At 37.4% G+C, this 17,325-nt stretch overlaps 4 protein-coding genes across 4 annotated transcripts; 1 reads left to right on the top strand and 3 right to left on the bottom strand.

Annotated features, from left to right (window-relative positions):
• Nucleotides 1-4,357: 4,357 nt before the first annotated feature.
• LOC131344852 (hemoglobin subunit beta-like) lies at nucleotides 4,358-5,658 on the bottom strand. The gene is made up of 3 exons (XM_058377358.1): nucleotides 5,503-5,658; nucleotides 5,161-5,383; nucleotides 4,358-4,595 (listed from the first exon to the last, which is right to left on the bottom strand). The coding sequence occupies exons 1-3, from the start codon at nucleotides 5,592-5,594 to the stop codon at nucleotides 4,467-4,469; spliced, it is 444 nt and encodes a 147-aa protein (XP_058233341.1). The 5' UTR covers nucleotides 5,595-5,658; the 3' UTR covers nucleotides 4,358-4,466.
• A 1,882-nt stretch (nucleotides 5,659-7,540) lies between these two features.
• Nucleotides 7,541-8,335, top strand: LOC131344877 (hemoglobin embryonic subunit alpha-like). The gene is made up of 3 exons (XM_058377425.1): nucleotides 7,541-7,698; nucleotides 7,790-7,997; nucleotides 8,115-8,335. The coding sequence occupies exons 1-3, from the start codon at nucleotides 7,604-7,606 to the stop codon at nucleotides 8,241-8,243; spliced, it is 432 nt and encodes a 143-aa protein (XP_058233408.1). The 5' UTR covers nucleotides 7,541-7,603; the 3' UTR covers nucleotides 8,244-8,335.
• A 2,940-nt stretch (nucleotides 8,336-11,275) lies between these two features.
• Nucleotides 11,276-12,650, bottom strand: LOC131345346 (hemoglobin subunit beta-like). The gene is made up of 4 exons (XM_058378192.1): nucleotides 12,364-12,650; nucleotides 11,981-12,067; nucleotides 11,660-11,882; nucleotides 11,276-11,515 (listed from the first exon to the last, which is right to left on the bottom strand). Exons 1-4 carry the CDS (start codon nucleotides 12,648-12,650, stop codon nucleotides 11,387-11,389), a joined length of 726 nt encoding a protein of 241 aa, XP_058234175.1. The 3' UTR covers nucleotides 11,276-11,386.
• Nucleotides 12,651-15,761: 3,111 nt separating this feature from the next.
• On the bottom strand, nucleotides 15,762-17,081 carry LOC131344832 (hemoglobin subunit beta-like). Its single transcript, XM_058377324.1, has 3 exons — nucleotides 16,925-17,081; nucleotides 16,583-16,805; nucleotides 15,762-15,999 (listed from the first exon to the last, which is right to left on the bottom strand). Exons 1-3 carry the CDS (start codon nucleotides 17,014-17,016, stop codon nucleotides 15,871-15,873), a joined length of 444 nt encoding a protein of 147 aa, XP_058233307.1. The 5' UTR covers nucleotides 17,017-17,081; the 3' UTR covers nucleotides 15,762-15,870.
• Between the last annotated feature and the right edge of the window lie 244 nt (nucleotides 17,082-17,325).

Here is a 17,325-nt window from a genome sequence, read left to right on the forward strand (position 1 = left end):
CAAATCACTTACTGTATCCTGCTGCCAATCAGCTATAATCTTAATTAGCTTAACATGTGTTTACAATGCAATCATTCCCCCCTAATAGCTAAAAGTCTTTGTAGTAACAAAGACTTTTAATTCCTAGAAGGTTGTTATATAACCTTTTATAACCTTGTGTATCTCTCTGTGATGGTGTTATTGTCTGCTTCATGTCTAGTCTCAGAGCACGTCAGATTGTGATGATAGTTTCATTGACTCCTGCGGTTACATTCCTGACACCATTACAGGTAACAATAAGAGGCTTAGGCTTGTGAAGGGGATTAGAGTGATCAGGATGGATTTTCAGTGTTAAATACTACAGACATTTTATAGAATATTTATATTAGATTTAGGTTTAGAATTCTTTGTTTTTTTATTGCTTAAGAAAACATTGTATAAACGTTTGTGTATGATATTACAGCTCTTGTATTTTAATGACTCTGTTTCCTTTATTTCCTTTATAGGTGAAAGAGACTCCACCAACTCCCAGCTGTTATGCCAGAGAGGAGGAGGACCGGCAAAGAACAAAACTAACGAAACAAACATGAAATATTACCTGTGTTACAGTTAGTCCACTCAGCACATGGACCTTACATGTAAAGCATTTACAAGAACATGAATCAAAGACCAATGATGCCCACCAGGGCATTAATTGAGAAACTTGTGTCACATCAGGTGGTTCTTAAATTGCTCTTAGTGTCAAAGCCAGTTTGGAAAGCAGTGTTTTGTAGTAGAAAATGATTACTGGATCACTTTTACAGTATTTTGAAATTAGGGAGTGTGTGTGACACAGGATTCTGTTTCCTCATTATAGCACTAAATTCAGCTTTATTCTTTATGCACATTTGCTTATTTCTGTTTATCACTCTTACTAATTGGACAGTTTTGTAGTTAGGGACTTACAAATCCCTCTGCATTTCTTGGTTTTGCCTCAGAAACAGCAATTTTGATGTCACCTCACAAGTTTTCTATTGGATTAAGGTCCGGGGATTAGGCTGGCCACTCCATAACGTTAATCTTGTTGGTCTGGAACCAAATTGCTGCTTGCTTACTGGTGTGTTTGGGGTTGTCTTGTTGAAACACCCATTTCAAGGGCATTTCCTCTTTGGCATAAGGCGACATGACCTCTTTAAGTATTTTAATGTACTCAAACTGGTCCATGATCCCTGGAATGCGATAAATAGGCCCAACACCGTAGTATGAGAAACATCCCCATATCATGATGCTTGCACCACCATGCTTTGCATTGTACTGTGGCTTGAATTCAGTGTTTGGTGGTTGTCTGACAAACTGTCTGTGGCCCCTAGACCCAAAAAGAACAATCTTGCTTTCATCAGTCCACAAAATATTGCACCATTTCTCATTAGGCCAGTCAATGTGTTCTTTGGCAAATTGTAACCTCAGCACGTCATTTTTTCAACAGTGGGACATTGCGGGGGCTTCTTGCCGATAGCTTGGCTTCACATAGACGTCTTCTTATTGTTACAGTACTCACAGGTAACTTTAGACTTTCTTTGATCACCCTGGAGCTGACCATTGGCTGAGTCTTTGCCATTTTGGCTATTCTTCGTTCCATTTGAATGGTAGTTTTCCGTTTTCTTAGATGACTTTCTGGATTTATTTGCCATTTTAAAGTATTTGATATCATATTAGCAGAACAGCCTATCATTTTCTGTACTTCTTTGTATGATTTCCTCTCTCTAATCAACTTTTTAAGCAAAGTATGCTGTCCTTCTGAACAATGTCTGGGATGACCCATTTTACTCCAGTTTTCAGAGAGAAATTTGTTGCCTTTGTCCTTAAATAAGGGACACTTGTTTGACAATTGCACTCCACACTGCTATTATTTTGAACACACCCTTTGTAATTAATGATTCAATTACACAGAATCAGCAACATGCATGTCATTACTGATGGGTCTGTTGGTTTTCTATTACTCTTCTACTCCTACTAGTAAAATATTTGCCATGTAGAAATATAATTTCTACCAAAAACAGTGATTGATCTGGTTAGTGATGTTGGACTGCTAGATTATTTTGAACACTACACACACACACACATTCAGATGAATATCAGTATTTTCAAGATTTTACTATTGGTATTGTTATCAGAAAAGAAATATATATATATATGTATATATATATATATTCTGAGTGAACTCTGGTGAACTCCATGCCCAAGAAGGTTAAGGCAGTGCTGGAAAATAATGGTGGCTACAAAAAATATTGACACTTTGGGTCCAATTTGGACATTTCCACTTAGGGGTGTACTTTTGTTGCCAACAGTTTAGACATTAATGGCTGTGTGTTGAGTTATTTTGAGGGGACAGCAAATTTACACTGTTATACAGGCTGGACACTCACTACTTTATATTGTAGCAGAGTGTCATTTCTTCAGGGTTGTCACATGAAAAGATATAATAAAATATTTACAAAAACGTGAGGGGTGTACTCACTTTTGTGAGATACTGTATATATAGAATGGAGCTGATTTGACGGAGTTGGTGTACCGCTTTGAGGACGTCTTCCCTTCCAACCCAACTGCTTACAATATACTATCTCCAGTTTAATCAAAATCTTTAAGTTCTGTGTATGTATGTATGATATATATGATGTACCACTGCAAAATGTGCATGTATTGGTGAGATGAACAGTTTTGTTTCATTTTTTTGTGAACTGCTGTAAATATTTCTCCTAAATATTGCTCCTGCAGTATTTGCAGAGCTTTAATAACTCAAATAAAACAAAATGCAAATAATTTGTAAACAAATTGTGGTAATGCTGTGGTGGAATAATCGATTTGCATGCGTTTTGCCATGCTCTCCACCAGTTTTTCACATTGCTGTTTGCTGGTAACTTTATACCACTCTTTTAGCAAAAAAGCAGACAGCTCAGCTTTGCTTGATGGTTTGTGACCATCCATCTTCCTCTTGATGGCATTCAAGAGGTTTTTAAATCTGGAGATTGGGCAGTGTGTATGTATATATATATATATATATATATATATATATATATATATACACAGCTCTGCAAAAAAAAAGAGACACTGCCCAATCTCCAGATTTAAAAACCTCTTGAATGTCATCAAGAGGAAGATGGATGGTCACAAACCATCAAGCAAAGCTGAGCTGTCTGAGCTGTCTGCTTTTTTATATATATATTAGGGCTGTCAAAATTAATGCAATGCAATAATGCAAATTCATTTCAACGGCACTAATTTTATTAACGCGCGATTAACGCAGCGCGCATTTTCTGTTTGACCCTTAGCCTTGCCCGTAGTTTGGGAAACGGGAGATGCAGCAGCAAACCGAAATTGAGGAATAAAAAGTCTTCTTTATATATAAAACGATGTCTGATGGTTCTGTCGACAAGACAAAGTCTGCATTTATTGTCGATGTGAATTAAGTTCTCACCGCAGCACTTCGAGTTTAAAATGTCACTTGATGCCGAAACATACAGCTGATACAGAGAGCTCTCCTGCCCCTCTCCTGCCCCTTGCCGAAGGCAGACAACACTAGACTCTTTTCAGCGGTGATGTAATGTGATCCTGGGTTCTTTCTATGTTCTTTTCTTCGTGTGTTTAATAGTCATGAACAAGTTATTTGAAAAACATTTCTATGTTCTTTATGCTCTATATTTAAGGTGGTTTCAGTAATGTACACTTTGCATGTTTAGAAGAAGTGATCTGAAAATGTTAACAGGTTTGTGTAAGTAAATAGCTCAGTGCAAAGAAAGAAGTCATTGTTTTCTGTTTTTTTCATATGTTTAATAGACATGAACAAGTTCTTTGAAAAATATCTATGACCTTTGAAACATGTCTAGTCTTCATGCTCTATGCTGAGTATGGTTTCACTAATAATAAACAACATACATTTCAAGATTTGTCCATGCCCATATTGATTAGAGTATTAAAAACTAAAAAAGTATTAATTTAAGGTACATTTTGAACGGATAAAAATGTGCAATTAAGTTGCGAGTTAACTCATGACAATCGTGCGATTAATATATATACATATATATCCAATAAAACTCAGGAAAACCCCCTTCATTTTTACCATAAATAGATTATTACTACCACTGTTACTACTACCAGTAATAATAATCATCATCATTATCGACGTCGTCATCATGATCATCGTTATTTTCATCATTCCAAATACATAGGTGATTTATTTGAAATCATTTTGCAAGTTATAACGCCATTTCACATAGAAGAAACATGCATGAATTCATTTAGTACATAACCTAAGGAGTTTAGATAAGAGCAACATATTTGGATTGAAAATAACCAGATTTGTAAATAATCAGTTCATTAAGAACCACAAGAGATGACTGGATATTGATTATTTCAAAATTTATTTGCATTAACCGACAAAGTTCGACTTCAACACAGAAAACAGAAAATATACTGATAATAATCTCTGGTCATCAAAGCAGATTTAGCATTTAATAGTACTGTTTTCCGAGTGCAGACACTACGACAGCCAGGAACTTCTGCAGAACTGCCTGCACTTCAGCTGTGAAGCTCGCACCCAGGACAGAGGCAACTACAATGGTAATGCAGTCAGCCAGCAGCTATAGGAGGAAACAGAGGATGAAGAATGAACACAGGCAGGGGCGATTCTAGAATTTTCATTTAAGGGGGGCTCAGCCCCCAATGAGGGTATAATAGTAGAAATAAATAAATAAATAAATAAATAAATAAATAAATAAATGTTTGACTAACAGGGTAGGATGGTAAAATTATTGCAGCATTCCACTGTATTGCATAGATCTGTATAACATTTAAGTCCTGAACAACCCAAATACGAGTCTTCCTGATGACACACACACACACACACTTGTCCTCTGATCTGAAGAACGCGCTGAAAGACGGGGAAGAGGCGAAGTCTGTCGTCGTTTTCATATGAAATTTAAAGGGGACTGAGGTGATCACGAATTTGTGAATCGCAGAATTTTAGGAGAGCTGGGCAGAAATGTTAGGGGGGCTAAAGCCCCCCTAAAAATGGCCTAGCGACGCTCATGAACACAGGTTAAGTTATAGACCGGATGATTCATGTAGGCAAAGTGCTAAACTGGCAATGAATTAACTAAGAGAAGTAAGGCCTAATGACTTATAAATAAATCAAATCAGACGCACCTTGAAGTTATCGGGATCCACGTGCAGATGTTCAGAGTGCAGCACACTCAACTCGGCGTAAGTGGCCTTAATGTTGTCCAGGTTCTTCGCCGCTTTCTCCAGCCCTTGCATTACCGTCAGGCCGTGGGCGGCAACCTTGGGATTTCCCACGATGGCAGCGGCGTTGTACAAGTTTCCAAAGCTAGCGAAATACCTCTGGGTCCATGGGTACACGACCAGACACCTGAGAAGCATTTAAAAAGTACTCAGTGTTAATTTATAATTAATTAATAATTTAGTTAATTTAATTTATTTATTTACCCATTTCTTTGAGTCAGGTAATACATATTTAGATAAATGTACCTTGACAGGGCCTGGTGACCGACAGACTTGTAGTCGATCTTGGAAAAGATGTCCTGGATGGTAGCGCGCTCGAAATCTGTCCACTCAACCATGTTGCTGGCTTTTGGAGTCTCTGAATGTTCTGATGAAGTCTTTTCAGGACGCTTATATATGCATCTGACAGCACCTCCCAAGACCTGGCAGCAAACCTCTGATGGGGCGTGTTCACTCTCACAGTCTGAAACATTTTGATTAGATATGAATCGCTCCTTTTATCTTCCAAATGAGTATGTTGTCATGGTGCATGGGAAAGCTTCCTGTGCGCATGCAGATTGTTTTATGGAAATATTAAGAATATTATTAGAGGTATATCCTGTAGCCCATCATTTTAAATTACAATTTATTTATTCATATATTTATATAACTGAGCTTAAAGTAAAACACAGTTTCATTCCTGCAAATTAATTTCATTGCTATCAGTAGACGATACAGGTAAAAAAAAAATATCTGCAACAAAATATTTCAAACACAGCCAAGTACAAAAATCTACAGAAATATTCGTAAACTTATTATTTGACGTCCAGACTGTTAATAAATAATACTAGAAAAAATCAGACCAAGTGATCAAGAGGTTATGATGCAGGGAAAAGGTGATTTGGCTATGTTTTTCTAAATTACCATACATGGAGTGGTCCTGACCTGAGACGGGAATGCTTGGTTCAAGAAATAAATAAGAACATGTTACCTTTCAGTGGTGGGATATTTCTGTCAACTTGCATTTAACTGACCTGAACTAAAGGTTGGTCAAATCAATCACACAGAATAGATCAACTGATCAAATCCATAAACGTTTTTCAGTGAAGAAAAACTATGCTCGATTAAATAATATTTTAAACATGGAACTGACGATGAAGACTGAAGATGAAGATTATAATCGAATTATATTATTTGTCCCAAATTCTTGCTGCCCAAATTTAACATTTAGAGCTTCCCAAAAGTATTGCAAAGTTAGGATTGTCTTAACTGGGAGAGACTTCTTAATAATGATCTTTGTGTTGTGAAGCTTTTTGGAAACTCGGCACATGTCATTGCAAATGTCTTTCAAATGTCTTTCAGTCAGTCTTGATAAAAAGTGAGCCATGGATCTTTAGTATATGACAGAAATATTTTTCTTTCAAAGATCAACACCTTAAGGATTTCAAGGTGAAAATGCCCTCAAGGGCATTTGTTATAATAATGGAAAGAAAGCATAAAAAAGCTATAAATTCAAGAACTATGCAACTTTATCGGAATTCACCGCATACTGTGTACTACCAGTATATTCTTGGTCAATAAATATTAATATAAAAGTTTAGAAAACTATTGGCGTAGTATTGTATGAGTGTATTACATGAAATAAATTTGTTTAAATATATTTTAGCAATCTGAATTAGCATGCTAACCACAGTGCAGTAATCTGCTTACACAAGCTGCAGTGAGTGAACAGGAAGAGCCTGCAATATATCTTTAGAGACCACACCCATGGAAACCTTCACTTGATAAAATGTTTAGACTGAAAAATCAACATTTTCCTGGCAGCCTTCACAAGATCCCACATGTTTAATTGGCATGAAAAAAAATGCATTAAACTGATAATAGAAAATCATTTCGTTGACTGCAGCGTTTGGAAAAAAATAAAGAATGTGTAAGATAAAGAAACATTTCAAATAATTTATTTTAATTTGCTTCGAAATCTGATATAAAATAATATAAAACAATACTAGTCCTTTTATTTTCGTGAATATAGGTTATTTATTTATTTATTTATTTAATTATTTATTTATTTATAGTTATTTAAAATCGGGCTAGATTAACATTGTGATTTCATTAATTTTGATCTGGTCTGATTAGACTATTTTTAAATTTGGGGGTAAAATATCAGGTCAAGTAGCACATTGTTTTCTATCAGTAGGGAAAGTTATCTATTACAAGCAGCAGAAGCACGGTCTAATCTGAAGTTAATCCAAGTTGTTACGTTTTTGGGGAGGGTCGCGGGTGTGCCAGCTTCGGGTCCTTGTATATAAATGGGTGATTCGTTTCTGAGGAAGTTTACAGAAGTTTTCTTCCACATCACTTCGAAACAATGAGTCTCTCTGCCAAGGACAAAGCCTCCATCAAAGCCTTCTGGGCCATAATCTCCCCAAAGGCTGAGGAAATCGGTAGACAAGCTCTCTTCAGGTAGGTGCTTGAGCAATTCTTCTCCTTTAGATATTCATTTCAATTCCTCTTCCGATACCGAGGACTCACTCTATGCAATGTGTCTATGCAGGATGCTGACTGTTTACCCGCAGACCAAAACCTACTTTTCCCACTGGAGTGACCTGAGCCTTGACTCTCCCCAAGTGAAGAAACACGGAAAGACTGTTGTCTCTGGAGTGGAAGAGGCTGTGAACAAAATCGATGACCTGACCAATGGGTTGCTCGACCTAAGCCAGCTGCACGCTTTCCAGCTGCGTGTTGACCCAGTCAACTTCAAGGTAAATTCATTGTAATACTATTTCCATTTCTCTGTAATATTTAAGTATTTTTTACCCGTAGATAAATCCTGTTCCACAATATGTTTGTTAAATAGATGCTTTGTCATTTCTTTGTAGATCCTCTCCCACAATTTGCTCGTGGTTCTGGCCACCCTGTTCCCCGCTGACTTTACTCCTGAGATACATGTGGCTATGGATAAGTTTCTTGCTGCTTTGTCCCTGGCTCTCTCTGAGAAGTACAGATAAGAAGCTCTGCAGGCAACAGAACAGACACATGCAAACTCTATATGTCTTTTTATGTCCTTGATTGATCTAAATAAAAGGCAAAATGTTTTTGAGCTGTATGTTATGCGTCATTTTTTAACATTTAGTTAATGCGTGTTCATATTAGATCAATGCCAAAAAGAACTTGATGTGTTATTGCATTGTAACGAGCCAAGAAACAATGAAGCAGTTTTTTTTAGCATATACCGCTAAAACCCTCTTTTACAAGAAAACCTAGCTTTCCTTGTAATCTTTCAGTCCTAACAATTGTCTATACGGCAAGTCAAAAATCCTCAGACTTGAACTAGAACATGGTAACACGTTTGGATTTGACTCAAGTGTTCAATGCGTTTATAAAAAAATAAAATAATAATATTTGCAAATAGAGTTCTTTAATTAGCTTTATTTATTCTTTGACTCTCTTTTTTGTGCACTAAAACGCCAAGTTTCTGCAGATATTATATTTTGATATGTCCTTCTTAGGTCTATGCTTAACAAGATGAAGGGAAAATTCTGTTAACATTTACCTACCCTTAAGTAATTCCAAACCAATTTTCCCACTTCTTTTACAGATTAATTCTTTAAAATGGCAGAATATAGTAATAATGAGCTTTACAACCTATAAAGGCATTGAGCGTCATGCATCTACTTTTTAAGGGGACACAGTGTTCTCAACACATAAATATGTGACGTTCAAAGACAAATAGATTTTGAGCCTTCGTCTTTTTACACCCGGAGGGTAAATTGCATATTACTTCTACATTTGCGTGTTGTGATCTTTTCGGGTGGGGTTGGAGGATAAGGGGGGGGGGCGCAGACAATACAGTAATTCTTCAGGATAAAAGTGCAGCCACGAGCCTGCAACCACGCACAGATGCGGATTACATAATCAACCAGCGATGCTGCGTCTGTTACGCGGGATTAAAACGGCAAAATCGCGAAAAGTGACGAGGAGGCCGCACATAACTATTAATATTTATTATATATTATCCACTTGGCTTAGCAGTCTGAGGGGCCATGTGCCCCCCTCAGTTTAAATGAGCATGACGCCTTTGTCCACAAGTTTATTATTCTGAGAAAATATCAGTCATGTCTAACTATGATGTGTAAATATTAGACACAGATATTAGCACAGAAGGTACTGGCAGAAGAAAAACTGTTATTTTTCCTAGCGCGTCCCGCCTCCGCCCTGTGTGCGCGCAGTTTGAATGTTATCCACGTTCTTTGGTACTTCGGTTTCCTCCCCAGTCCAAAGACATGCATTGCATGATTGGCATTCCTAAAGTTTAAAGATAAATGATATAGAGGCAGGGGCGTAATTTCCACTGGGGACAGAGGGACATGTCCCCCCAGTTTTCAAAATCCCGTTTGTGCCCCCCCCTTTCACATTGGTTTGTCATGATTTTGTAACCGCGCGCCGTCATCGCCACGGAGGAGCAGGACCGAGCAGGACACAGAGTCTGCCTGTGTCGATGCGCGTGTCGATCTCACTGGACGGTGTAATGAACAGGTATCACGGTTGCGGCACAGTCACCGATGAAACGCCAGAAGCAGCAAACGATGACTTTAATGTCATCATGGCTGAAATGAAAGAAAGGAGATGTGAGTTCGTTGATTCAGTAAATTAGCTCAGGTCAGGATAATCATATTTACTGCCTGTTAGCCTAACGCTGACTGAGATAACGCTAACATACAGTGTTGTTGATATGGTAACTCATCCTGTGTACAAAATAAGTAGTTTATCTATTGTGTTATCGATATTCCCATTTTGCTGCTGTCTATCTGCAACTGATATTGCAAAATAGTGATTCAACACACACAGTTCATAAAAGCTTTTTGCTTTTTCTATTCTAAACCCCTGCGGTTTGGTGGATGTGTCTCTGACAGACGTCCTGTGCAACAAGTGATTTATTTTACATTTTCATGTGCAGCGGTTAGTATGAAATAAAAGTTTATTTAACACTGGAAACTGAGTTTCATATTATTTAAATTTTATTCACAAAGAAAACATTAATGGTGAACATTTTTGACATTATAAAATGATTCTCTCAAGTCTTGGTGATCGGCCCCTATTAAACAATAAAGAAAGTAAGACATCTTTTTTTATATACATAGTTTAGTAGCGTCCTGTCCAGGGTGTACCCCTGCCTTTCGTCTAACGTGTGGGATAGGCTCCAGCAGATCTCCGTGACCCTAATTAGGAATAAATTGGGTATAGAAAATAAATGGATGGATATTTTAGTAACCTAGTATTCTTTTTGGAAGGATTTATCATTATAATCAATGTAATTATTTCCTGGATTTTGTATCACCATAGCCCCTAAATGTAAAATTGCAGGAAATTGGATTCACATCGAAACCAAAGTTACACCCTTGTATGGAGGGATAGGTACTGGCATAAGGAGACAGTTTCAAAATATATTATTCACTATCTCTGTACACAGTAAGGCCTCTTTTTTCATGCAACTCGATCTGAAATATAAACCACAGTAAAACACTTTTTCTCTTGTAATTCAAACTGTCCTTATTGTAGTTATTTTTTTGGCCTAAAATGTCTTAAATTGTAAATGTTTATAATTAATATATATTTATGTGTGTATATTGTAAGAATTGGGTTTTTGTTTCATAACAATCAACCAAAAAAAGGCAATTTGTGAACCCCACCCTCCCTACCCCCAAGAAGCATACTCTGCCGCTATCATCTCCCGTCACCCCAACCTCCACACACCCTCATCACTTCTGGCAAGGAACTGAATAGCTCACCGAGGGTTTCTGTTTAATTGTTTGTTTGTTTGTTTGTTTAAGTTCTTTTGGACGCATGCAAAATAATAGTAAATTTATCTTGATAAATTAAAGGTGTAAATTAAATGTAAACATTGGAAATTTAGTCACAAACATGCATGAATTCATTTAGTACATAACCTAAGGAGTTTAGATAAGAGCAACATATTTGGACTGAAAATAACCAGATTTGTAAATAATCAGTTTATTAAGAACCACAAGAGAGGACTGGATATTGATTATTTAGACATTTATTTGCATTAACCGACAAAGTTCGACTACAACGCAGAAAATTAAGAATATTTACAATTAATAATCTCTGGTCATCAAAGCAGATTTAGCATTTAATAGTACTGTTTTCCGAGTGCAGACACTACGACAGCCAGGAACTTCTGCAGAACTGCCTGCACTTCAGCTGTGAAGCTCGCACCCAGGACAGAGGCAACTACAATGGTAATGCAGTCAGCCAGCAGCTATAGGAGGAAACAGAGGATGAAGAATGAACACAGGTTAAGTTATAGACCGGATGATTCATGTAGGCAAAGTGCTAAACTGGCAATGAATTAACTAAGAGAAGTAAGGCCTAATGACTTATAAATAAATCAAATCAGACGCACCTTGAAGTTATCGGGATCCACGTGCAGATGTTCAGAGTGCAGCACACTCAACTCGGCGTAAGTGGCCTTAATGTTGTCCAGGTTCTTCGCCGCTTTCTCCAGCCCTTGCATTACCGTCAGGCCGTGGGCAGCAACCTTGGGATTTCCCACGATGGCAGCGGCGTTGTACAAGTTTCCAAAGCTGGCGAAATACCTCTGGGTCCATGGGTACACGACCAGACACCTGAGAAGCATTTAAAAAGTACTCAATAGTGTTAATTTATCAAGTCATTTATTTACCCATTTCTTTGAGTCAGGTAATACATATTTAGATAAATGTACCTTGACAGGGCCTGGTGACCGACAGACTTGTAGTCGATCTTGGAAAAGATGTCCTGGATGGTAGCGCGCTCGAAATCTGTCCATAGACTGTCACATCAGGTGGTTCTTAAATTGCTCTTAGTGTAAAAGCCAGTTTGGAAAGCAGTGTTTTGTAGTAGAAAATGATTACTGGATCACTTTTACAGTATTTTGAAATTAGAGTGTGTGTGACACAGGATTCTGTTTCCTCATTATAGCACTAAATTCAGCTTTATTCTTTATGCACATTTGCTTATTTCTGTTTATCACTCTTACTAATTGGACAGTTTTGTAGTTAGGGACTTACAAATCCCTCTGCATTTCTTGGTTTTGCCTCAGAAACAGCAATTTTGATGTCACCTCACAAGTTTTCTATTGGATTAAGGTCCGGGGATTGGGCTGGCCACTCCATAACGTTAATCTTGTTGGTCTGGAACCAAATTGCTGCTTGCTTACTGGTGTGTTTGGGGTTGTCTTGTTGAAACACCCATTTCAAGGGCATTTCCTCTTTGGCATAAGGCAACATGACCTCTTTAAGTATTTTAATGTACTCAAACTGGTCCATGATCCCTGGAATGCGATAAATAGGCCCAACACCGTAGTATGAGAAACATCCCCATATCATGATGCTTGCACCACCATGCTTTGCCATCTTTACATTGTACTGTGGCTTGAATTCAGTGTTTGGTGGTTGTCTGACAAACTGTCTGTGGCCCCTAGACCCAAAAAGAACAATCTTGCTTTCATCAGTCCACAAAATATTGCACCATTTCTCATTAGGCCAGTCAATGTGTTCTTTGGCAAATTGTAACCTCAGCACGTCATTTTTTCAACAGTGGGACATTGCGGGGGCTTCTTGCCGATAGCTTGGCTTCACATAGACGTCTTCTTATTGTTACAGTACTCACAGGTAACTTTAGACTTTCTTTGATCACCCTGGAGCTGACCATTGGCTGAGTCTTTGCCATTTTGGCTATTCTTCGTTCCATTTGAATGGTAGTTTTCCGTTTTCTTAGATGACTTTCTGGATTTATTTGCCATTTTAAAGTATTTGATATCATATTAGCAGAACAGCCTATCATTTTCTGTACTTCTTTGTATGATTTCCTCTCTCTAATCAACTTTTTAAGCAAAGTATGCTGTCCTTCTGAACAATGTCTGGGATGACCCATTTTACTCCAGTTTTCAGAGAGAAATTTGTTGCCTTTGTCCTTAAATAAGGGACACTTGTTTGACAATTGCACTCCACACTGCTATTATTTTGAACACACCCTTTGTAATTAATGATTCAATTACACAGAATCAGCAACATGCATGTCATTACTGATGGGTCTGTTGGTTTTCTATTACTCTTCTACTCCTACTAGTAAAATATTTGCCATGTAGAAATATAATTTCTACCAAAAACAGTGATTGATCTGGTTAGTGATGTTGGACTGCTAGATTATTTTGAACACTACACACACACACACATTCAGATGAATATCAGTATTTTCAAGATTTTACTATTGGTATTGTTATCAGAAAAGAAATATATATATATATATGTATATATATATATTCTGAGTGAACTCTGGTGAACTCCATGCCCAAGAAGGTTAAGGCAGTGCTGGAAAATAATGGTGGCTACAAAAAATATTGACACTTTGGGTCCAATTTGGACATTTCCACTTAGGGGTGTACTTTTGTTGCCAACAGTTTAGACATTAATGGCTGTGTGTTGAGTTATTTTGAGGGGACAGCAAATTTACACTGTTATACAGGCTGGACACTCACTACTTTATATTGTAGCAGAGTGTCATTTCTTCAGGGTTGTCACATGAAAAGATATAATAAAATATTTACAAAAATGTGAGGGGTGTACTCACTTTTGTGAGATACTGTATATATAGAATGGAGCTGATTTGACGGAGTTGGTGTACCGCTTTGAGGACGTCTTCCCTTCCAACCCAACTGCTTACAATATACTATCTCCAGTTTAATCAAAATCTTTAAGTTCTGTGTATGTATGTATGATATATATGATGTACCACTGCAAAATGTGCATGTATTGGTGAGATGAACAGTTTTGTTTCATTTTTTTGTGAACTGCTGTAAATATTTCTCCTAAATATTGCTCCTGCAGTATTTGCAGAGCTTTAATAACTCAAATAAAACAAAATGCAAATAATTTGTAAACAAATTGTGGTAATGCTGTGGTGGAATAATCGATTTGCATGCGTTTTGCCATGCTCTCCACCAGTTTTTCACATTGCTGTTTGCTGGTAACTTTATACCACTCTTTTAGCAAAAAAGCAGACAGCTCAGCTTTGCTTGATGGTTTGTGACCATCCATCTTCCTCTTGATGGCATTCAAGAGGTTTTTAAATCTGGAGATTGGGCAGTGTGTATGTATATATATATATATATATATATATATATATATATATATATATATATATATACACAGCTCTGCAAAAAAAAAGAGACACTGCCCAATCTCCAGATTTAAAAACCTCTTGAATGTCATCAAGAGGAAGATGGATGGTCACAAACCATCAAGCAAAGCTGAGCTGTCTGAGCTGTCTGCTTTTTTATATATATATTAGGGCTGTCAAAATTAATGCAATGCAATAATGCAAATTCATTTCAACGGCACCAATTTTATTAACGCGCGATTAACGCAGCGCGCATTTTCTGTTTGACCCTTAGCCCTGCCCGTAGTTTGGGAAACGGGAGATGCAGCAGCAAACCGAAATTGAGGAATAAAAAGTCTTCTTTATATATAAAACGATGTCTGATGGTTCTGTCGACAAGACAAAGTCTGCATTTATTGTCGATGTGAATTAAGTTCTCACCGCAGCACTTCGAGTTTAAAATGTCACTTGATGCCGAAACATACAGCTGATACAGAGAGCTCTCCTGCCCCTCTCCTGCCCCTTGCCGAAGGCAGACAACACTAGACTCTTTTCAGCGGTGATGTAATGTGATCCTGGGTTCTTTCTATGTTCTTTTCTTCGTGTGTTTAATAGTCATGAACAAGTTATTTGAAAAACATTTCTATGTTCTTTATGCTCTATATTTAAGGTGGTTTCAGTAATGTACACTTTGCATGTTTAGAAGAAGTGATCTGAAAATGTTAACAGGTTTGTGTAAGTAAATAGCTCAGTGCAAAGAAAGAAGTCATTGTTTTCTGTTTTTTTCATATGTTTAATAGACATGAACAAGTTCTTTGAAAAATATCTATGACCTTTGAAACATGTCTAGTCTTCATGCTCTATGCTGAGTATGGTTTCACTAATAATAAACAACATACATTTCAAGATTTGTCCATGCCCATATTGATTAGAGTATTAAAAACTAAAAAAGTATTAATTTAAGGTACATTTTGAACGGATAAAAATGTGCAATTAAGTTGCGAGTTAACTCATGACAATCGTGCGATTAATATATATATACATATATATCCAATAAAACTCAGGAAAACCCCCTTCATTTTTACCATAAATAGATTATTACTACCACTGTTACTACTACCAGTAATAATAATCATCATCATTATCGACGTCGTCATCATGATCATCGTTATTTTCATCATTCCAAATACATAGGTGATTTATTTGAAATCATTTTGCAAGTTATAACGCCATTTCACATAGAAGAAACATGCATGAATTCATTTAGTACATAACCTAAGGAGTTTAGATAAGAGCAACATATTTGGACTGAAAATAACCAGATTTGTAAATAATCAGTTCATTAAGAACCACAAGAGATGACTGGATATTGATTATTTCAAAATTTATTTGCATTAACCGACAAAGTTCGACTTCAACACAGAAAACAGAAAATATACTGATAATAATCTCTGGTCATCAAAGCAGATTTAGCATTTAATAGTACTGTTTTCCGAGTGCAGACACTACGACAGCCAGGAACTTCTGCAGAACTGCCTGCACTTCAGCTGTGAAGCTCGCACCCAGGACAGAGGCAACTACAATGGTAATGCAGTCAGCCAGCAGCTATAGGAGGAAACAGAGGATGAAGAATGAACACAGGCAGGGGCGATTCTAGAATTTTCATTTAAGGGGGGCTCAGCCCCCAATGAGGGTATAATAGTAGAAATAAATAAATAAATAAATAAATAAATAAATAAATAAATAAATAAATAAATAAATGTTTGACTAACAGGGTAGGATGGTAAAATTATTGCAGCATTCCACTGTATTGCATAGATCTGTATAACATTTAAGTCCTGAACAACCCAAATACGAGTCTTCCTGATGACACACACACACACACACACTTGTCCTCTGATCTGAAGAACGCGCTGAAAGACGGGGAAGAGGCGAAGTCTGTCGTCGTTTTCATATGAAATTTAAAGGGGACTGAGGTGATCACGAATTTGTGAATCGCAGAATTTTAGGAGAGCTGGGCAGAAATGTTAGGGGGGCTAAAGCCCCCCTAAAAATGGCCTAGCGACGCTCATGAACACAGGTTAAGTTATAGACCGGATGATTCATGTAGGCAAAGTGCTAAACTGGCAATGAATTAACTAAGAGAAGTAAGGCCTAATGACTTATAAATAAATCAAATCAGACGCACCTTGAAGTTATCGGGATCCACGTGCAGATGTTCAGAGTGCAGCACACTCAACTCGGCGTAAGTGGCCTTAATGTTGTCCAGGTTCTTCGCCGCTTTCTCCAGCCCTTGCATTACCGTCAGGCCGTGGGCAGCAACCTTGGGATTTCCCACGATGGCAGCGGCGTTGTACAAGTTTCCAAAGCTAGCGAAATACCTCTGGGTCCATGGGTACACGACCAGACACCTGAGAAGCATTTAAAAAGTACTCAGTGTTAATTTATAATTAATTAATAATTTAGTTAATTTAATTTATTTATTTACCCATTTCTTTGAGTCAGGTAATACATATTTAGATAAATGTACCTTGACAGGGCCTGGTGACCGACAGACTTGTAGTCGATCTTGGAAAAGATGTCCTGGATGGTAGCGCGCTCGAAATCTGTCCACTCAACCATGTTGCTGGCTTTTGGAGTCTCTGAATGTTCTGATGAAGTCTTTTCAGGACGCTTATATATGCATCTGACAGCACCTCCCAAGACCTGGCAGCAAACCTCTGATGGGGCGTGTTCACTCTCACAGTCTGAAACATTTTGATTAGATATGAATCGCTCCTTTTATCTTCCAAATGAGTATGTTGTCATGGTGCATGGGAAAGCTTCCTGTGCGCATGCAGATTGTTTTATGGAAATATTAAGAATATTATTAGAGGTATATCCTGTAGCCCATCATTTTAAATTACAATTTATTTATTCATATATTTATAT

This window comes from Hemibagrus wyckioides, linkage group LG24 (assembly GCF_019097595.1).
Source record: "Hemibagrus wyckioides isolate EC202008001 linkage group LG24, SWU_Hwy_1.0, whole genome shotgun sequence".
NCBI lineage: Eukaryota > Metazoa > Chordata > Actinopteri > Siluriformes > Bagridae > Hemibagrus > Hemibagrus wyckioides.